The sequence below is a fragment of the Pelobates fuscus genome, chromosome 2 (genome assembly GCF_036172605.1).
Source record: "Pelobates fuscus isolate aPelFus1 chromosome 2, aPelFus1.pri, whole genome shotgun sequence".
Classification (NCBI taxonomy): Eukaryota; Metazoa; Chordata; class Amphibia; order Anura; family Pelobatidae; genus Pelobates; species Pelobates fuscus.
In genome coordinates, this window is record NC_086318.1 from 140695616 (window position 1) to 140718321 (window position 22706).

Here is a 22706-nt window from a genome sequence, read left to right on the forward strand (position 1 = left end):
TCAAACCAAATCAAATTTCTGAATAAACTGAACAGCGCGATAGTGGACCCATTTTGGTTCATTCAGAATTCAGGTTACATAGTTACATAGTTACATCGCTGAAAAGAGACTTGCGCCCATCAAGTTCAGCCTTCCTCACATTTGTTTTTTGCTGTTGATCCAAAAGAAGGCAAAAAACCCAGTTTTAAGCACTTCCAATTTTGCAACAAACTAGGAAAAAAATTATTTCTTGACCCCAGAATGGCATTCAGATTTATCCTTGGATCAAGCAGTTATTACCCTACATTGAAAGATTATATCCTTGAATATTCTGTTTTTGCAAGTATGCATCTAGTAGCTGTTTGTATGGACTCTGATAAAAACCACTTATTCAGGCAGAGAATTCCACATCCTTATTGTTCTTACAGTAATAAAAAATCCTTTCCTTTGCCTTAGACGAAATCTTCTTTCTTTCAGTCTAAACACGTGACCTTGTGTCCTATGTAAAGTCCGGTTTGTTTTGTGGTGGTTACTGCTAGTAGCCACTTCCACTTAACATCAACTTTGAAATGCTCATTTATAGTTTGAGAGTTTTAATTTTTTCTTTTTTGTTGTTGCTGTTAAAGGGACACTATAGGAATTATTTTTTCCTTCATTTCATTGCTTCTTAGGCAATATTCAGATCAATCTACGGTAAATTTCTCTAAACCAAAATATAATGAAAATCTGAACTGAAAAAAATCATTTTGGAATAAAACAAACACACTGCAGTCACTATATATACATATTGCAGCTTGAATCCAGTTACAAACAGTACAGTCCCTACACACACACACATGACAGCCTAAGTCTACTTACACACATTACAGGTACCCTACAGCTCCTATGTACAAATCTGCTACACATCCGCTCACTAGAGCCCTGGTCCACAAGCATTACAATGCAAACAGTCCCCTCCACATACTTACACACACACATATATATATATATACACACATACCAAACCACAAAGAGCCTCCTCCACACATGTCCAACTCCACAAGAAGGAACCCCACAAGCAATCTCCCCCAACACACTAATGACATTGCTAGAGATGAAGTTACACCCCTGGCAACTCAGGATTTTGCTCTGTATGTGCAGAGTATCAATGCAAAACATTGCACATACAAACTTCAGGCACCATGCCCACTGAAAATCAATTAAGTTTTTTTTATGGATTAGTCTGTCTGTACACTAAACAGTGCACCAATGTAAACATGAAAGATATGTATCTTGTTTGTTATTGTGTTTTTCCCCCATAGGTTCCCATTACCTGTCTTAATTAAAGTCGTCTAATGTTATCCTTTTTTGTAGGATTTAATTCAGCAAAAGGAGACCTTGTTGGGTCTATTTTGTACCCAAAGCCAGTTAATTTTAAACTGCAGAGAGATGTCAAAAGGTTTATAATTGGACTTCTAGGAATTTCAATGATTGGAGTAATTTACACCATTATTATCTATGCAAATAGTGGGGTAAGTATTAGTATTAGAGACATTCCTTTTGTTGTGATTGTTTTTTCGGGTGGAGGCGGGAGTTTGAATCTTTGTATTTTAGATATTGAGCAGTTTAAATAGTTTTCACCTTCTCCCTCGGAGATCTGTCCACTGATCTTATTTTCACACTTCTTTACCTACAACATGTCACTACTCTTCAGTACTTTTACTATTCAGTCGATTTCATGTCAGTCCCTCCTATTTATTTGTGTGTACTCTTTAAAGGGAAACAGGGAAACTATAGTCACCAAAACGACTTTAGGATTTGGGCTTGTATAGATCAAGCCTATTATGTTTCACTTCTCAATTCTCTGTCATTTAGGAGTTAATTCCCTTTTGTTTCTGTCCATGTAGCCCTAGCCACTCCTCCCCCCCCCCACCCTCCCCCAACCCCTCCATAAACAGAACAGGACATAATACATTTAAATTAATCAGACTGTGCACTAAAAGAAGTATAAACATTAGGTCTCACTGTACAGAACGTGTTTAGGAAAACTCTGCAGGTTACATGCAGGGGTGTGTGACTAGGGCCATATAAACAACATTATTTAACTTCTAATTAGCAGATAATTGAGCAATAAGACCACAGGGGCATGATCTATACTCCCAAACTGCTTAATTCTATTTAAGCAGTACTTTATAAATAAAACAGGGACTATGCCACAAGACATGCATACAGCTCAAATAGTCTCCCTTCCTAAACCGGGCAAACCCTCAAATAAAGTCCAGAATCTATGCCCTATATCGCTTTTGAACTCAGATATAAAGATACTTGCAAAAGTGCACACAACCAGGTTTATTAGCATTATACCAGAGTTGATACATAGCGGCCAAGTAGGAATAGACAGGAAGCAGACGGTACGAGGAAAGTACTGAACCTCTTGTACAAGATGCGAGGAGGGAGCCCCCCCAGTGTATTCCTTTCCTTGGATGCTGAAAAAGCGTTTGATAAGGTACACTGGGGCTTCCTTCTCATGCTTCTGAGAAAAATTGGATTCCCAAGACAATTACTTTCAGTAATACAGGCGTCATACTCAAACCCAACGGCTAAGGTTGTAAATAGTGGTTTTATGTCTTATCAATTTACCCTAACAAATGGGACGCGCCATGGCTGCCCTCTATTCCCTTTACTGTATAAAATAGGTTTAGAACCTCTAACACAATTAATTAGGGGAAATCCAAATATTCATGGTATTAAGGTCAAAGATTTTGAATACAAACTCACCTTATTTGCAGACGACATTTTGATAACCTTAGAACAACCACACATCTCCCTTCCTAATTTACATAATACATTATCAAATTACAGCAAGTGCTTAACCATGTTCCCACCTTACTGAATGCTTGTTATACTTACTGACTTTTTGTTTGGTACCATGTTATAACTTATTCTTTGAATTTATTTTCACTTTTGTACATACTTTATTTATCTCATTTATATAGAAAGCTATAATTTTCATGTGTATTTCACTATCTGTTTTACTTGACAACAGTTCATATTTATGTATCTATGTAATAAAAAAAAAATGACATCAAGTGTTCATATTACAAACTTAATATAAGCAAAACACAAGCTCTTGGTATAAATATTCCAAAATACAAAATGGCATACCTATAGCCTATAGACTGACTTAAAATTATCTGAAATTTCTAGGGGTAGCATTTACTAGGTCGATAGTTAATTTATACAAAGCAAATTATCTGACATTACTTAAACATATAAAAGCCCAATTACAAAACTGGAATGAGAAATATATATATCATGGACAGGCAGAATAGCCACAACCAAGATGATGGTCCTTCCAAGACTTCAATATTTATTTAGAACACTTCCTATATATCCTCCATCAACTGTTTTTAACCCCTTAAGGACCAAACTTCTGGAATAAAAGGGAATCATGACGTGTCACACACGTCGTGTGTCCTTAAGGGGTTAAAGAGACACAAAAAATAATCCACACTTTCATATGGATCAACACTCGTCTGAGGATGGCGGCTGCTACATTATGTAAACCTTATCAACAAGGAGGCATGGATTTACCCAATATTCTTACTATAAGGCAGCTATTATGAGCACTTTCATTTCTTCCTTTTATCATACTGCCTCCAAACATTGGGTATATAAAGAGGCACAACACTCAAACAGAAAAGAACTGACATCACTTGCGTGGATACCAAATATATTAATTTGCTTCCTACTACAATTCTTACACTTCAAGTATGGGATAAACACTGTTGTAAAAGGGATCCGCCTACATATATATCCATGGGCGTCCGTCAGGATTTTTCAACTTGTGCCGGTATTTTTATTTTGCGAGTGAGAAAACACTGCAATACTGGCGCCGGCCACTAGGTGTCGCTGTGTGTAGAGAGAGGCTGGGATAGGAAACTACATCTCATCCCTGCTTTTCTCTGCTGACTGAATCCGAAGGGGACTGCATATGCAGCCAGCAACTCCGAGCCTGCAGAGACCGCCTACAGATCAGGTAACTGAGGGATGGGGGGTGGGAGACCCTACAAATCAGGTAAGTGAGAGATGGGGGGCAGCCTACAGATCAGGTAAGTGAGACATGGGGGGGCAGCCTGCAGATCAGATAAGTGAGGGATGGGGGGCAGCCTACAGATTAGGTAAGTGAGGCAAGGGGGGGCAGCCTACAGATTAGGGAAGTGAGGCATGGGGGACAGCCTACAGATCAGGTAAGTGAGAGATGGGGGGCAGCCTTCAGACCAGGTAAGTGAGAGATGGGGCAGCCTGCAGATCAGGTAAGTGAGGGATGGGGGGGCAGCTTACAGATTAGGTAAGTGAGGCATGATGGGACAGCATACAGATTAGGTAAGTGAGGCATGGGGGGCAGCCTACAGATCAGGTAAGTGAGAGATGGGGGCAGCCTACAGATCAGGTAAGTGAGGGATGGGGGAGCAGCAAGGAGCTTGAAGGAGCAGTAAGGAGCTGGAAGGGGTAGGAAGGAGCAGGAAGGGGCAGCAAGGAGCAGAAGGGGTCTGCAAGCAGCACAAAGGGTCAGCAAGGAGAAGGAATGGTCAGCAAGAAACAGGAAGGGTCAGCAAGGAGCAGGAAGGGGCAGCAAGGAGCAGAAAGGAGCAGCAAGGAGTAGGAGGGATTAGCAAGGAACTGGAAGGTAAAGTAGCACAAAGGTAAAGTAGAAGGAGCAGAAAGGAACAGAAAGGGTCAGCAAGGAGCTGAAATGGCAGCAAGGAGCAGGAAGGGACAGAAGGATCACAAAGGTAAAGTAGGAGAAGGAGCAGAAATGAGTAGGAAGGGGCAGCAAGGAGCAGAACGGAGAAGGAACAGAAATGAGGAGGAAGGAACATCAAAGAGCAGAAAGGAGAAGGAACAGAAATGAGCAGGAAGGGACATCAAGAAGCAGAAAGGGTCAGCAATGAGCTGGAAGGGGCAGAAGGAGCACAAACGTAAAGTAGGAGAAGGAGCAGAAATGAGTAGGAAGGGGCAGCAAGGAGCAGGAAGGGTCTTCAAGGAGCAGAAAGGGGCAACAAGGAGCAGGAGGGACAGAAGGAGCACAAAGGTAAAGGAGCAGAAAGAATCAGAAGGAGCACAAAGGTAAAGTAGGAGAAGGAGCAGAAAACGGTAGCAAGGAGCTGGAAGGGGCAAAAGGAGCACAAAGGTAAAGTAGGAAAAGGAGCAGAAAAGAACAGGAAGGGACAGAAGGAGCACAAACGTTAAGTAGGAGAAGGAGCAGAAATGAGCAGGAAGGGTCTTCAAGGAGCAGAAAGGGGCAACAAGGAGCAGGAAGGGACAGAGGAAGCACAAAGGTAAAGGATCAGAAAGAATCAGAAGGAGCACAAAGGTAAAGTAGGAGAAGGAGCAGAAAAGGGTAGCAAGGAGCTGGAAGGGGAAAAAGGAGCACAATAGTAAAGTAGGAGAAGGAGCAGAAAGGGATCAGAAAAAGAAAGGAACAGAAGGGTGCAAAAGAAGCAGAAAGTAGCAGAAAGGTAAAGGAGCAGAAGGAGCCAAGGAGGAGAGAAGAGTGTCAGAAGAAAAAGAAGACTGTGAAGGAGAAGAAAAGGAGATTGGAGCAGGAAGGACAAGTGAAGTGATCCCTCCACTTCATTCTAGACATCACATTAAAAGGCTTTGGTACCTGGGCCTGGTAGGGAAACTTTGGACCTTCTTATCTCCCCAGGTAAAAAAAAATATTAGTGTTAATGTGTTCACTTTTATTTACTGTGTCAGGAAGCACAGAGTGCCACTGGGTAGGAGCGCTGCTGATTGGCTAGAGCAGTCAGCTGGCCCTCTAAGCCAATCAGTAGCTCCCCATTCATAAAAAGTAAAACATTTTTATGAACCAGGAACTTGTGATTGGCTTAGAGCATCAGTTGACCACTCTAGCCAATTTGCACTTCCTGACACTCCGTTTCAGAAGCCAAATCCCACTGAGCGACCTGGAGATCTGGAGGTGGAGGAAGCTTTTGGGGTTAAACTATCTGGGAGCGGTTTAACCCCTTAAAGGAAAGAGAGCGCCCAGGGGCCTCCTGGCATTATAGCATCTTAATTTAGATAAAGTTGTTATGGTGACCAGAATGTTCCTTTAAATTGCTTAAAGGAACACTATAGTGTCAGGAATTCAAACATGTATACCTGACACCATAGTTGTGAAAACGCTATTCACCCTGGCTTTATGTCAAAAAGGGACAAAGCATGGATGTCATTACAATTATGCCCCCCCCCCCCCGGAAAAAATTCCTGCAGACGCCCATGTATATATCACCTGTGCTACCTATAGCTGTTTTGATTTCAGATTTTAATTTCATATCAAGGTTTAAAAAAAAAAATAAAAATCATAGACTATGCGACAGCTGTACCCATCGACCCCTTCCCCCCATTTATCCTTTTTCCTTTATTTAATTTTTTGAAAAGAAAATTTGTATACACATTGTTTCTATTTTTTTTTTTTACATCAATGAAGTATGTCTTGGAAAATGGGAAATATTTTTGTAACGTATCAATGTTGATGACAACTATATATACTAAATGTATAATAGAAGGTGGAAGTGCACTCAACCCATCTGTCTTAGAATCCAGGGTGCTCCGATGGAAAAGTCCCAGTACCAAATGGACCAAAAGTATGAAATATAAATGTAGAAAGTAATCCAGGCACTCCAACAAATTCCAGATAAATAGGCAATTTTATTCAAAGCAGAAACTACACAGCCAGTGTAGTTTCTGGTTCGAATAAAATTGCCTATTTATCTGGAATTCGTTGGAGTGCCTGGATTACTTTCTACATTTATAACTATATATACTAAATCATATGCTTATAATTATTATTATTATGCTTAAATAAAGGGAAACTATGGACTAGGAATACAACATTGTATAGTGTCCCCTCGCTCTCGCCCACCCGTACTCCCCTGTGGCATTGAAAGGGTTAAAACCCTTTTGTCACTTACCTGAATCCAGCGGCAATGTACCTTGCCACTGGATTAGGCTCTGCCTTTGCTCCTCCCCTGTCATCATGGGACCTAATGTGAATGCGCGGTGAGCACTGCAAGTTTCTCAATAACTGCAATAATTACAATTGCAGGGATAAGCTGACAGAGACAGTGCACCCAGACGAATTAATGAGCTGAAGTGGTCTGGGTGCCTCTAGTGTCATTTTCAGCTAAAATTTTGTTTTAATGACTTTAGTGTCCCTTTAATTTCTATTTTCAATCTTTTATTTCCCACAGTCTTCTCTATGTCTCTCACCAAGTTGGTTATTTCTCTAGCACATCTCTCACATTCACAAATACACTATTTATCAATTTCTTTTTTCATTTCTTTCTCTTTTTACATGAGTTGAAAAGAGCTAAATATAAAATAAAAAAGACAAAATTAAAATAAAAAATATGATGACTTCCATATGTATTTTACAGGAACAATTGTATGACATAGTACTGTTTTTTTGTACATTTCTGCTCAGTAGCTAGTCATAAAATTATCTTTTAACTAATATATATGTGTATATATTTGTGTTATAAAGTGATGCCCTTATTGAAGCGCTAGATTGAAATGAAAACATAGCACGATGCACTTGATCTATATCAATATTTGTATATCAAGTAAAAATTGATTTGTAATTGACTTATTTTCTGAATATGGTGCAAATCATGACTGTAATATATATTTTTTTATTTTCTTTTATGTGGTATTAAATGGCGGCATTACAAATCTCAAATTAGTGTTCAGTCAATAATTGTAATTTCAGCATCAGTATGGTATAATGTCCAGATAAAACCATATGGTGGGAGTCATAAAATGGTGTGCAACAGAACCTCTGTATCTATGTATCTAACCATGATAGAAACTGTGCTTTTATTTACTTTTTTTTAAACTCCTAGGCTTCTGCAGGGGAGACAGTATTGTGGGCTCTACTCGTCATATCTGTCGGTATCCCTGCTGCTCTGCCCGCTGCTGTAACAATGAGTATGTTGTATTCCCAAATGAGACTTCAGAAAATCGGCATATTTTGCACAAGTATCCAGAGAATTGGAATCTGTGGACAATTAAACATTATATGCTTTGATAAAGTAAGTCATGTATGTTAGCAATGGGAGATCATCAGCGTCCTTTAATGTCAGAGTTTGGAACCATTGACAGGCTTATTAGCAATAAAATAATATAAAATGATAGATCGATAATGAACAGGACATAGGAAGGATTTAATGACACTTCTCAAAAGAACATTTCTCTGCAGCAGTATTGGAGGCCTGATAAATATCAATTGCAGAAATGCCAAACAAATTGCAATATAAGCAATGTTTACTTAGAGTTTATTATTGCTTTATATAGATTGTTTCAATCTGATATCTATCTTTCAATCTATCATGACCAACACCTGTGCATGCGCCCCAAAACACCCCTACTCACCTGTACCATCCTCAGACTTTTGGAAAGATATTTTCCAAGCAGATTTCCTTCTACTGCCCACATTAAAGTCGAAAAGCACTGCAGAGTTGGCAACAAAAATGGTTGAGAAGATTAATTCTGTCATTGCCATTCCTGCCCTTCTTTGTCTGAACTATGTGTTCATAACTGCTTCAGATGTGGAACATTCATTGCATACCACTGATATTTCTGAAGAAAAACTTCAATGCGTACTAAAAAGTAAGCACAATTTAATAGACCGCTATAGTGCCAGGAAAACAAACTCGTTTTCCTGGCACTATAGTGTTACTAGGTCGCCCACACCTTCATGGCCACCCTCCCACCGGGCTGAAGTTGGAGGAAGGGGTTAAAATCTTACCTTTCTCCAGTGCCGGGCTCCCTCGACGCTAGGGACTCTCCTCCTCCTTCGATCGTCATCGGCTGAATGCTCATGCGCGTCAAGAGCCGCGCGCGCATTCAGTCAGTCCATAGGAAAGCATTCTCAATGCTTTCCTAAGGACGCTGGCATTTTCTCACTGTGAACATCAAAATTCAAAGAGTTAAAAATTGAAAAAGGATTAATTTGAGAATGAAAGTAAACAAAACCCTGACAAACATGCATGAAATATTTTGGCTTGCATGTTATAGGGCTAAGTACAACCAGGTTTGTTTTAGTTTTTTTCTTACTGTAGCGTAAATAAGGCTTATGCAATTCACGGTGAAAACGCAATGTATGAGAAAAGTGTATACCGCCATTAATGTTAATTAAAGGAAAAATGCTTATATGGAAAGCCTCAAAATACTTCACATAAGATATCACATATTAGTTCTTTTTTTGCATGTGGTATTACTTTATGGGATAAATTAGAATTGGTTTTCTATCATAAAAAAAAAGTCTCATTAAATCTTTATTACTTGTGCGAGCTATTATTGATATTTTAATTATTATTTAGACAGGTACCCTAACTGAAGATGGAATGGAATTGTGGGGAGTTCTACCTTCCAATGGTGAATGGTAAGGATAATAAAAACTTTAAAGTGATAAGAAATACAGCTTTACAACAAACTGTAATAGAATCAGCATACTCATTTTTTGTTACATATTCTAAATGCCTATTATCACCAAATTATTTGCATTGCTTTTAAAAAATACTGTATACAAATGTGTTATTGATAGCAGTCTGCAATGTCATCTACACTTCTAACTGTTATTGTTATGGTGTAAACACTCGGGTGGCTTAATGAAAGCATGCCAATATAGCTACCTGAGTAAAATAGAAGCTTTTCTGGCATTTACAATAGGCAAATATAAAATTGCAACACACATGGAGCCACAAAAGAGTTCCTAACATGTTTCAGACCTCAATGTCTTTAATGGGACATTCCATTGCCAATAAAAACAAGTAATAATCATTGTTTAGTAGATATACCCACAATAAAAAAAATGCTTGCATCTAAAAACATCTTGAAAAAGCTGCAAATCTCTTGTATGCAGTCTTTTCGAGCCGTCCCCTTCTGACCCATCCCAGACTTTCTGTGGCTGTCCAATCACAAACTTCCCATTTTAGCTCAATGAGAAGTATTTGCAAAGCCAGTGCTCTGAGCAATTGCTCTCTTGAGTTTAGTAAAATGAAAAAAAAGATGACACTCTCTTCACACACAAAGCACTTCAGACACCTAAAGTGGAGTGCACTATTAACCATATCATTGTCCTGAATAATAGTTCTTAACTATACTCATGCACAAAGCAGTCTTAATTGTCTGGAAAACTAGAATACACAAATGCAGATTAACACTAAGCTTTAATGAATCACTGCTAACATAAATGTTTATATATACTATTACTACTATTATACATACTATGGTATTTTTACACAATTTATGATGTACTTGTTCCATATACAATATGATTAAAAGTGTGACATGTTATTGTTCAATTTGTACGCTAAATCTTTATTATTTCTCTCAGCTTTCAGGATGTTCATTTCTTCACACCAGAAAACAGCTTATCATGGGGTCCACTTCTAGGAGCAATGGTCAGCTGTCACTCATTATTTCTCTTAGATGGCGTAGTCCATGGGGACCAAATTGACTTGAAGATGTTTGAAGGAACGGCATGGGTAACATTTCCTTAAAAAAATAATATGTGATGCAAGGAATATAGTAGAATAGAAACAAGGATAGGGCCAATTTTAAATACTTAGATACAACCCCTCTCCCTAATCTATGACATTTATTTAGAATAAATGCAATTTATTTTAAAATGACTATAGTTTCCGTTGAACATCTTTTTTGCAGATCCAGTATGCTTCTCTTCAATGGCTCTGGGGAACAATACATAAGACAAGATATTAAAACCATTAGTACAATATTTATTAAAATGCTAATAAAAATTACATAAAAATTCTGGAAACTGCATGTAGATAACAAGCTTAAAAAGACATTCAGCCCATTAGGTGTGCATTTTGTTCATACTCCACAAAGTTTATCAAAGGAATAACGTCCTCCTGGTTAAAGCCATCATAATTACCTGTCATCCCAATATGGAAATAATTAAATTTGCATTGAAATATTAGTTTATAGCATATTTTCTCCAAAGTTTTTCATGCATTCCATCCATCAATTTTAATGTTCCTCTTCATCGTGTACCCAAACACGTGAAGTACGGAAGCTCGAGTTTTAACCCAGAATGCAAATCATTGCCCGTTTTCTATGTAACATTAATAGAAATAAAGAGTAGTTCCACAAATAACTTCAAGTTTTCCCTTTTTGAGCTTAGATTATACCTGATTTGAGTCGAAACATAATCCACATTTGTTAATATATAAGACACCAACATATCTCCGCAGCCTGACTACTATACCAGCAAATTATGTCAAACTATAAAAAAAAACAAAAAAAACTTAACAATAATAAACCACTGTGAAAAATTTTACAAAAATGTTTGGCCCCCTGATACCTGAAACCATTATTCTAAGAGACATTATTCTTTTATATATCTTCTGTCTTAATACATACTGAGTAACATCAGTTTAATGGCTGCATGGTCAGATTTTACCTGAATTTATCTCATATATTCACATATTCACAATAGTGTATTCTAATATTATGTACATTAAGCAAGTATTTGGCGTAGAGATTTGCATTGTTACAAATTGAAATACATCCATATTGAGGCTGGTTGGGTTATTGGTCTAATTCCCAAACTCGAGGCCCAAATGTATCCGAATCACAAATCAATCGAAACATGCAGTAGTGATTCTGAATTCTGTAAAAAAAAAAGAGGGAAAAAAGTAGGGGCAGTAAAAGATGTTGTATAATATGTCTATAATATAAACATATATAAACATATATTTTTTCTACTCATCCTCTTTTTCCCTCTATTGGTTACTTTTTTCCTGCCATGGCGTGAAAATGCTTTTATTAGCGTATTGTAAAATATATACGTAATAGTTACATTATATACGGTGCAGTACACCGATTGGCCTATTTTCGTGCCCTTTACCATAATGAATTTAAGAAAGCTAAATGTCAAAAAGTTGGCCTTCCTGATAAAAAGTGATTGAATAAATTTTTTCTGCTGGCACGAGTTTAGCAATCATGATTAAAAATACATAAAATACAGTGACCCTTGCCCTAAACCAGTGGTAGCCAACCTAGTTCTCAAGACACAACGGCAGGACACACTTTCACAGAATGCCCATAAGAACAGAGAAATAGCTGGACTGTTGGTGTGACTTGAGGACTTAAATGTGAATCACTGCCTAAAATATGATAGATAAAGCTCTCATGGCTACTCACTAAAGGGTCCATTGTTGGGAATTCAGATTTAATTCAAGTCAATTTAAAATTTTAGGCTTGGAAAGGTAAACTAAAAACATGGATAACTTGAATTTTCTTTTAAATTCAGCTATTTTGGATTTATATTTGAAATAAATGTTGAATCTATGTCTATTCATACCTTAGTGAATAACCCTGCATATGGGTGTGGACTATTTGAGAAGCAAATAACACGTTTGGAATGCACTGTATGTAACATTCTTTTTGAAGGATGTACTATATATTTTTTCTGCACTAGAAAATTCATGAAAGCGAGGCAGAAACTCTAAACGATCAAAAGATGGCACCATACATGATTGTCAAACCAGGCCCACATGCTGCATTGGTAAGTTCCTCCAAAAATTTATAATTTTACATTTTTAAATGTACTGATTAAGTTTTTTTTTTTAAGCTTTTAATTAGGCATAAAGCTTTAGCATAAAATATGACAATAACCAAGGCATGTACTGACTTTTGATCTTCAGACAGAGTAGAAACACAAAGAAATGAATTTAAATAAAAAGGATAATTGAAAACAAAAAAACAGAAGTGCACATTTTTTTCATCATTGACTTTCTTAGATTACAGATCATTTATTTATTTATTGATCTACTATCATAATACAGTTATCCCTATCGTTGCACAATCACTAAGAATGATGGCAGGTCTGGTCCAAATATTAAAACAAAATTATTCAATCAAATGGAAATTACTGTGCTATATAGAAATGCCTAAAGTCCATATATTATCAATTTATAGTTATGTTCAATTAAAATGGTACAATATGTTTAAAAATATACACAAGAACGTTAACCCTTATGAAAGAAATCCTGAGTCAAATAGTCGATTAATAACTAACGCTTATTTAGCTGTCATTGGACCTCAAGTAATGCAGTTATATATATATATAGTATATAGTATATATATATACTAAGAATCTCAAGCTTATTTTTAACATTTATTTTCTATATAAATCAGGAGAAAAAGAAAGATATTGAGAAGAAAATTAATAGTAAATAATTAAAAACATGTTTAAAATATTAATGTAATAATGCTGTAGATTGTGACATATTTTACCAAAATAATTATCTATGTTACCATGTAGGTTCCAGTTGAAGGAGTGGCACTTTTGCATCAGTTTCCTTTTTCATGCAGCCTTCAACGCATGTCTGTCATTGTCCAAGTCATTGGAGAAGATGAACTGTTGGTTTTTATGAAGGGGGCTCCAGAAATGGTAGTGAAGTTTTGCAAACCAGAAACAGGTATTACCATGAAAACTTACATATTAAAGGTGACAATTTGTAAGCATCTCTTAAACTTTGTTTGAATTTGATGTTGAACTGTCCTAAAAAAATGTATGTGAATCACCCTAAATGAATGTTATTAACAACAACCACAGGGTAGGTGCATCATATCAAGTATAACTGTGTTTTCTTCTGGTATTTCAATTTGGATCTTTTCTCTTTACAGTGCCTTCCAATTTCCAAAAAGACCTTGATTACTGTACTTCACAGGGTTTCCGGGTGATTGCTCTGGCATACAAGATATTAGCCACAGACAATCACACTGACATTAGCAACATGAAGAGGTGAGTACGGTCACATTTAAGTGGATGTGTTTTAAAGCAAGATATTTTATGTTTACTTATTGTTTCTATTTGTTCCAGACTGTCGTTGTTGTTCTTTTTCCGTATGCTCGTCATAAGCTGCATTGAAACGAAATATTTAGATTTTTGTTATTTTTCACAAACTTTACGAAAAGAATTATGTACAGTTAATATGTATTCTCACAAACTGTTACATGTATTAAACATGTTTGTTTTTATTATGTTTTCCAAGGGAAGAATTGGAATCTGAGCTTGTTTTTATTGGGTTACTTATTATGGAAAATAGACTTAAACCTGAAACAAAATCTGTTCTGGAAGAGCTCAATGCAGCTAACATAAGAAGTGTTATGGTTACAGGTATGTAGAGCATTATTGCATAGTGTGCCATCCATCTATCAATCTATCCATCTATCCATCCCTTACAAGCAATCTATTTTTATAAATCTAACAGGAACTAGATCTTAAATAAACAATATCTATTTTAATCAACCTTTTTTTTAATTAAATATGAATACTGACCTAGCATGAATTCTTCTTTTTTAAGGTGACAATCTTCAAACAGCATGTACTGTTGCTAAATCATCTGGAATGATTTCTATGGGCAGCAACCTGATTGTGGTAGAAGCCCATGCCCCAGGGAAAAAAACAGCTGCATCAATTTCATGGAAAACTATGCAAGATGATAAAAAAAATAGTCATTTGGACTATGTAAGATGTCGTTTTTTTTTTCTTTATAATTTATACTTGGGTAAAAGTAGGAGTAATGGTATATTACTTGGGATATAATAGAGTTTAATAGTTTTAACCCTAGCTATTAAAGTGGATGTCTAGACACTGTAACCAGCATCCTGTAGTGGTTAAAGTACTAGGAGTCTTCTGGCGTTGTCCCTGAATAAGAATCAAATCAAATCAGTGATATCGATTCTGCTATGCTTGGATGGACTTTGTGTTTTGAGAATGCCATCTGATGCTCTCAATCCAATCGAGTACAATCCAAACAGCGATTGAATTGATATATCCATTGCAGAAGGAGAACTACAAATTTAGCTAGATCAGTGGAGAATGGCCGGTTTATGGACATAGAAGGGATCCACTTAAGTGTCAAATAGTTTGAAATGGTTTAATTCTTGCCAGGGGTTGAAAGCAGAGGACTCTTGTCACCATAACCACTATAGTAATATGTAAATTAAAGCTAACTTTAGAATCTAAAAAGATGACATAAAGGGAAGTCTACCAATATACCTAGATAAGTTACATAAACGAAAAAATACTAGATATTTCTAAAAATGTGCTTTAATATCAAGTTTACTATAGAGCTAATGTGGTATATTTGTGATAATTGACTTGGGAAATGTGGACCAAAAATAGTGGGCTTTCAATTAGAACCCTCCATTTTTATAAATTTTATCATAGGCACGACGAATGTAGTGATTAAAAAATCAATAGGTTTATTTGCTTGTAATGAACTTTAATGCTGTATGAAAGACAATGAGGAATCAGACACTTCAATGTATCATACAAATCTGTGAAACTCATAATAGTTTCAATAATAACAAGTATATAAGCAAGTAATACATGTGCATAATACTAGTAGCAAAGAGATTCAAATATATGTGGATAAGGGAAATAAATACATATTGTAGGAAATGTTATAGGAATTATTTTATATTTTTAAATTTAATTTCTTTTAGGTTTCAAATTGTGGCCATGACAACAAATCATTAGATTTCCATTTTGCCATGGATGGAAACACCTACCAGGTGATTGAGGAAAATTTCTATGAGTTGCTACCAAAAGTGAGTATTTAAACATTAGATGTAATGTTAAACGAAAAATGTAATTCTAATAATTTGAGATATTGTCATTTGATTGCCCACAAAGGTAACTTTACTTAAAATTAACTACAACACAGTAAAGTCAGTGACAGTACTTATCCTGAGTTTAAATCTTTTTTTTCAATCTGATTATAGTTAGTGATGTCGCGAACATAAAATTTTCGGTTTGCGAACGGAGAAAGCGAACTTCCGCAAATGTTCGCGAACGGGCGAACCGGGCGAACTGCCATAGACTTCAATGGGCAGGCGAATTTTAAAACCCACAGGGACTCTTTCTGGCCACAATAGTGATGGAAAAGTTGTTTCAAGGGGACTAACACCTGGACTGTGGCATGCCGGAGGGGGATCCATGGCAAAACTCACATAGAAAATTACATAGTTGATGCAGAGTCTGGTTTTAATCCATAAAGGGCATAAATCACATAACATTCCTAAATTGTTTGGAATAACGTGCTTTAAAACATCAGGTATGATTTTGTATCGATCAGGTAGTGTAAGGGTTACGCCCGCTTCACAGTGACAGACCAAACTCCCCGTTTAACGCACCGCAAACAACCGCAAACAGTCCATTTGCACAACCGCAAACTCCCCATTTGCACAAGGTTGGATACCAAGCTAGCCATGTCCCGTTCCTTGTCCTCACTGATGTAATTGAAGGTCTCTTCCTCCACCCAGCCACGTACAACACCAAGGGTCCCCAAAAGGTGACAACAAGCCCCCTGGCACGCCTGCTGTGTTTGGTTGGTCTTCCTCCACCTCCTCAAAGCCACCTTCCTCCTCTGACTCCTCTTCTTCAGACTCCTCTCTCTGCGTTGCCTCTCTCTGCATTATTATAAGGTGTGTTAAGTAGTACTACACAAGGTTGGATACCAAGCTAGCCATGTCTCGTTCCTTGTCCTCACTGATGTCATTGAAGGTCTCTCTTCCTCCACCCAGGAAGTGGGAGATGGAAAAAGATGCTTGGTCGGTCCTCCTACTTCAAATTTGGGGCACTGCGCGTGCAATCTAATGTGCCACCAGATAGGAGTAGTGTGTTAAGTAGTACTATTCTTATCAGTTTAATCCCTGTTATGTCCCCTATCAGGGGACGTGTATATAAGGCATCAATTTTAGGAAGCGGGAGATGGAAAAAGATGCTCGGTCGGTTCTCCTACTTCAAATTTGGGGCACTGCGCGTGCCATCTAATGTGCCACCAGATAGGAGTGGTGTGTTAAGTAGTACTATTCCTATCAGTTTAATCCCTGTTTAATCCCTATAAGGGGACGTGTATATAAGGCATCGATTTTAGGAAGCGGGAGATGGAAAAAGATGCTTGGTCAGTCCTCCTACTTCAAATTTGGGGCACTGCGCGTGCAATCTAATGTGCCACCAGATAGGAGTGGTGTGTTAAGTAGTACTATTCTTAGCAGTTTAATCCCTGTTACGTCCCCTATCAGGGGACGTGTATATAAGGCATCGATTTTAGGAAGCGGGAGATGGAAAAAGATGCTCAGTCCGTCCTCCTACTTCAAATTTGGGGCACTGCGCGTGCAATCTAATGTGCCACCAGATAGGAGTGGTGTGTTAAGTAGTCCCCCTCATCAGGCCTTTTTGAGTCGAATGTATCGCCCACTGTCAGTCCCTTCAGGATCCATCCCTCATTCATCTTAATAAAGGTGAGGTAATCTAGACTTTTTTGACCTAGGCGACTTCTCTTCTCAGTGACAATACCTCCTGCTGCACTGAAGGTCCTTTCTGACAGGACACTTGAAGCGGGGCAGGCCAGAAGTTCTATCGCAAATTGGGATAGCTCAGGCCACAGGTCAAGCCTGCACACCCAGTAGTCAAGGGGTTCATCGCTCCTCAGAGTGTCGATATCTGCAGTGAAGGCGAGGTAGTCTGCTACCTGTCGGTCGAGTCATTCTCTGAGGGTGGCCCCCGAAGGGCTGTGGCGATGTGTAGGACTTAAAAAGCTCCGCATGTCCTCCATCAACAACACGTCTGTAAAGCGTCCTGTCCTTGCCGGAGTGGTCGTGGGAGGAGGAGGATTACTTTCACCTATTCCCCTGTTAGATTCCCGTTGTGCTGTGACATCACCCTTATTCGCTGTGTAAAGCATACTTTTTAATTGATTTTGGAACTGCTGCATCCTTTCCGACTTGCCGTAATTCGGTAACATTTCAGGCACTTTCTGCTTATACCGGGGGTCTAGTAGCGTGGACACCCAGTACAGGTCGTTCTCTTTCAGCCTTTTTATACGAGGGTCCCTCAACAGGCACGACAGCATGAAAGACCCCATTTGTACAAGGTTGGATGCCGAGCTACTCATGTCCTGTTCCTCGTCCTCAGTGATCTCTCTGAAGGTATGTTCTTCCCCCCAGCCACGTACAACACCACGGGTACCAGATGGGTGACAACGAGCACCCTGGGATGCCTGTTGTGGTTGGTCTTCCTCCTCCTCCTCAAAGCCACATTCCTCCTCTGACTCCTCTTCCTCACAATCCTCTTCCAGCATTGCCGCAAGTCCAGCAAGCAATGCAGATAAGGCTGTTTCTGGTGGTGATGGTGACCACAACTCTTCCTCTTCACGCTCATCTACGGCCTGATCCAGGGCACGCTCCAGGAAGAAAACAAATGGTATGATGTCGCTGATGGTGCCTTCGGTGCGACTGACTAGGTTTGTCACCTCCTCAAAAGGACGCATGAGCCTACAGGCATTGCGCATGAGCGTCCAGTAACGTGGCAAAAAAAATCCCAGCTCCGCAGAGGCTGTCCTAGCACCCCGGTCATACAAATACTCAATAACGGCTTTTTCTTGTTGGAGCAGGCGGTCGAACATTAGGAGTGTTGAATTCCAACGTGTTGGGCTGTCGCAAATCAAGCGCCTCACTGGCATGTTGTTTCGCCGCTGGATATCAGAAAAGTGCGCCATGGCCGTGTAGGAACGCCTGAAATGGCCACACACCTTCCTGGCCTGCTTAAGGACGTCCTTTAAGCATGGGTACTTATGCACAAAGCGTTTTACGATCAGATTACATACATGTGCCATGCACGGCATGTGTCAACTTGCCCAAATGCAATGCCGCCAACAAATTTCTTCCGTTGTCACAAACCACTTTGCCGATCTCCAGTTGGTGCAGAGTCAGCCACTGATCCACCTGTGCATTCAGGGCGGACTGGTGTGACTCTCTGCTTTCAGGCAAGTCAACCCCAAGACGGAGTGACACTGCCGTATCCGGGATGTGGAACAGTACCTGGGAGCTGGGGGAGGTGCCGTTGATGTGGAGCAAGACGCAGCAGCAGAAGAGGACTCAGCAGAGGGGGTTATGGAAGAAGATGGAGTAGGAGGAGTAGAGGAGGTGGCAGTAGGCCTGCCTGCAAGTCATGGCGGTGTCACCAACTCCTCTGCAGAGCCACGCATTTCATGCTTGGCAGCCGTCAGCAGGTTTACCCAATGCGCAGTGTAGGTGATATACCTGCTCTGACCATGCTTTGCAGACCAGGTATCAGTGGTCAGATGGACCCTTGCCCCAACACTGCGTGCCAGACATGCCATTACTTCCTTTTGCACAGTCGAGTACAGGTTGGGGATTGCCTTTTGTGCAAAGAAATTGTACCTTCCACTGCAGTGTCCCAATAGCTACAAATTTTTTGAACGCCTCAGACTCCACCAGCTTGTATGGTAAAAGCTGGCGGGCTAAGAGTTCAGTCAAGCCAGCTGTCAGACGCCGGGCAAGGGGGTGACTTTGTGACATTGGCTTCTTACGCTCAAACATGTCCTTGACAGACACCTGACTGTGGGCAGATGAGCAGGAACTGCTCAAGGCGAGAGACGGAGGGGCGGATGGTTGAGAGGGGGCAAGGAGGACAGCAGTGGTTAACGTGGCTGAAGATGCTGGACCAGGAGGAGGATGGCGGCTTTGAGTTTGTGTGCTGCTTGTATTCATGTGTTGATCCCATAGGCGTTTGTGATGTGCGATCATGTGCCTTCGCAAAGCAGTTGTACCTAGGTGGGTGTTGTACTTCTTACGACTCAGTTTCTTTTGGCACAGGTTGCAAATGGCATCGCTGTTGTCAGAGGCAGACACACAAAAAAAAATGCCACACTGCTGAGCTCTGCAATGACGGCATTCTGGTGGTGGCAACAGCATGCGTTGATTGGCGTGCTGTCTGGCTGACCCCCGGTGCCGATGCATGCTGTCTGACTGTGCCACTAGCTCCTTGCGACGACCTCCCCCTGCTTCCAACTCGTCTCCTACTCCTCCTCTCTGTCTCCCCATCTGAACTTTCCCCCTGTTCTTCTTCTCTTCTAGCGTGCACCCACGTGACATCCACGGACGCATCATCATCATCAACCGCTTCACTTGTATCTGACAACTCAGCAAATGAAGCAGCAGTGGGTACATATCAACATCATCACACCGTATGTGTGTAATGCTGCCTGACTGAGACATATCCCTGTTATCTACATCCTCTGGCAATAATGGTTGCGTATCACTCATTTCTTTCAACTGATGTGTAAATAACTCCTCTGACATACCAAGTGAAGCGGATGTGGTGCTAGTGTTGGTGGTGGCAGCAGGCAGGCGAGTGGTAACTTGAGAGGTGCACGAAGCTAAGCTGGAGGAGGATGGTGCGTCGAGGTTCTGAGCGGAAGTTGTAGAAGATTGGGTGTCCTGTGTTAGCCAGTCAACTATGTCCTCAGAACTTTTCAAGTTCAGGGTACATGGCCTCTGAACACTGGGCATTATTCTAGGGCCAAAGGGAATCACAGCACCACGACCACGATGGCCCCTGCGGGGTGGCCTGCCTCTGCCTGTCATTTTTTTTTCGATTAGTTGTACTATGCGTGCAAGCTACTGTGACAACAGATATGAGTGGCACTGGTGTGACACTGTGCCCTGGCAGGCCCTGAAATGTACACTCGTGAAGGAAACTGACTGCTATTATATTACAGTCCAAAAAGTTTAGTTTTTTTTAAATGCAAGCTATTGGGACACCAGATATGAGTGAGTGGTGGCACTGGGCAGGCCCTGAAACGCACACTAGTGAAGGAACATGACTGCTATTATATTACAGTCCAAAAAGTTTTTTTTGTTAAATGCAAGCTATTGTGACACCAGATATGAGTGGTGGCACTGGGCGAGTGGGCACAGTATACGCTGTGAGCCTGACACACACGCTGGCAGACAACTTACTGCTATTCAATCTATTACAGCCAAAATTGTATTTTTTTTTTTTAAAATGTACACTACTGTTACACCAGATATGAGTTGCACTGGTGTGACACTGTGCCCTGGCAGGCCCTGAAACGCACACTCGTGAAGGAAACTGACTGCTATTATATTACAGTCCAAAAAGTTTAGTTTTTTGTTAAATGCAAGCTATTGTGACACCAGTGAGTGAGTGGTGGCACTGGGCAGGCTCTGAAACGCACACTAGTGAAGGAAACTGACTGATATTATATTACAGTCCAAAAAGTCATTTTTTTGTTAAATGCAAGCTATTGTGACACCAGATATGAGTGGTGGCACTGGGCGAGTGGGCACAGTATACGCTGTGAGCCTGACACACACGCTGGCAGACAACTAACTGCTATTCAATCTATTATAGTCAAAATTGTATTTTTTTTTTTTTTTAAATGTACACTACTGTTACACCAGATATGAGTTGCACTGGTGTGACACTGTGCCCTGGCAGGCCCTGAAACGCACACTAGTGAAGGAAACTGACTGCTATTATATTACAGTCCAAAAAGTTTGTTTTTTTGTTAAATGCAAGCTATTGTGACACCAGATATGAGTGGTGGCACTGGGCAAGTGGGCACAGTATACGCTGTGAACCTGACACACACGCTGGCAGACAACTTACTGCTATTCAATCTATTACAGTAATTTTATTTTTATTTTTTTTAAATGTACACTACTGTTACACCAGATATGAGTTGCACTGGTGTGACACTTTGCCCTGGCAGGCCCTGAAACGCACACTCGTGAAGGAAACTGACAGCTATTATATTACAGTCCAAAAAATTTTGGGTTTTTTAAATGCAAGCTATTGTGACACCAGATATGAGTGAGTGGTGGCACTGGGCAGGCCCTGAAACGCACACTAGTGAAGGAAACTGACTGCTATTATATTACAGTCCAAAAAGTTTTTTTTTTTGTTAAATGCAAGCTATTGTGACACCAGATATGAGTGGTGGCACTGGGCGAGTGGGCACAGTATACGCTGTGAGCCTGACACACACGCTGGCAGACAACTAACTGCTATTCAATCTATTACAGTCAAAATTGTATTTTTTTTTTTTTTAAATGTACACTACTGTTACACCAGATATGAGTTGCACTGGTGTGACACTGTGCCCTGGCAGGCCCTGAAAGCACACTCATGAAGGAAACTGACTGCTATTATATTACAGTCCAAAAAGTTGTTTATTTGTTAAATGCAAGCTATTGTGACACCAGTGGGTGAGTGGTGGCACTGGGCAGACCCTGAAACGCACATTAGTGAAGGAAACTGACTGCTATTATATTACAGTCAAAAATGTTTTTTTTTTTTTTAAATGCAAGCTATTGTGACACCAGATATGAGTGGTGGCACTGGGCAAGTGGGCACAGTATCCACTGTGAGCATGACACAGAAGCTGGCAGGCAGGCAGGCAACTGCAAATAGATTACACACAAAAAAAGCAGACTGATGTTCTAGCCCTAAAAAGGGCATTTTGGGGTGCTGTCCTTACAGCAGAGATCAGATGAGTCCTTCAGGTCTGTAGTGGACACTGAATACACGAGCCTAGCTATCAATTTCCCTATCAAATCAGCAGCAGCTACACTGTCCCTACTCTCACTAAGAATGCAGCTTCACAATGAATGTAAAATGGATGCTGTCCAGGAGGTGGGAGGGTCTGGGAGGGAGGGTCTGCTGCTGATTGGCTGGAATGTGTCTACTGACTGTGAGGTACAGGGTCAAAGTTTACTCAATGATGACGAATAGGGTGCCGACCGAACAGCGCATGTGTTCGCCATCCGGGGCGAACACGAACAAGCGATGTTCTCCGGGAACTATTCAC

General features: G+C 40.0%; 1 protein-coding gene across 1 annotated transcript in view; it reads left to right on the forward strand.

Moving 5' to 3' along the window:
• Positions 1 to 22706, forward strand: part of LOC134586214 (probable cation-transporting ATPase 13A4) — an 81423-nt gene that overhangs the window by 31219 nt on the left and 27498 nt on the right. The window contains exons 11-20 of the mRNA XM_063441710.1: positions 1333 to 1490; positions 7869 to 8057; positions 9348 to 9409; positions 10364 to 10514; positions 12473 to 12559; positions 13319 to 13475; positions 13684 to 13801; positions 14052 to 14176; positions 14364 to 14527; positions 15511 to 15615. Coding sequence (XP_063297780.1) covers positions 1333 to 1490; positions 7869 to 8057; positions 9348 to 9409; positions 10364 to 10514; positions 12473 to 12559; positions 13319 to 13475; positions 13684 to 13801; positions 14052 to 14176; positions 14364 to 14527; positions 15511 to 15615 — 1316 coding nt within the window. The remainder of the gene's footprint in view (positions 1 to 1332; positions 1491 to 7868; positions 8058 to 9347; positions 9410 to 10363; positions 10515 to 12472; positions 12560 to 13318; positions 13476 to 13683; positions 13802 to 14051; positions 14177 to 14363; positions 14528 to 15510; positions 15616 to 22706) is intronic.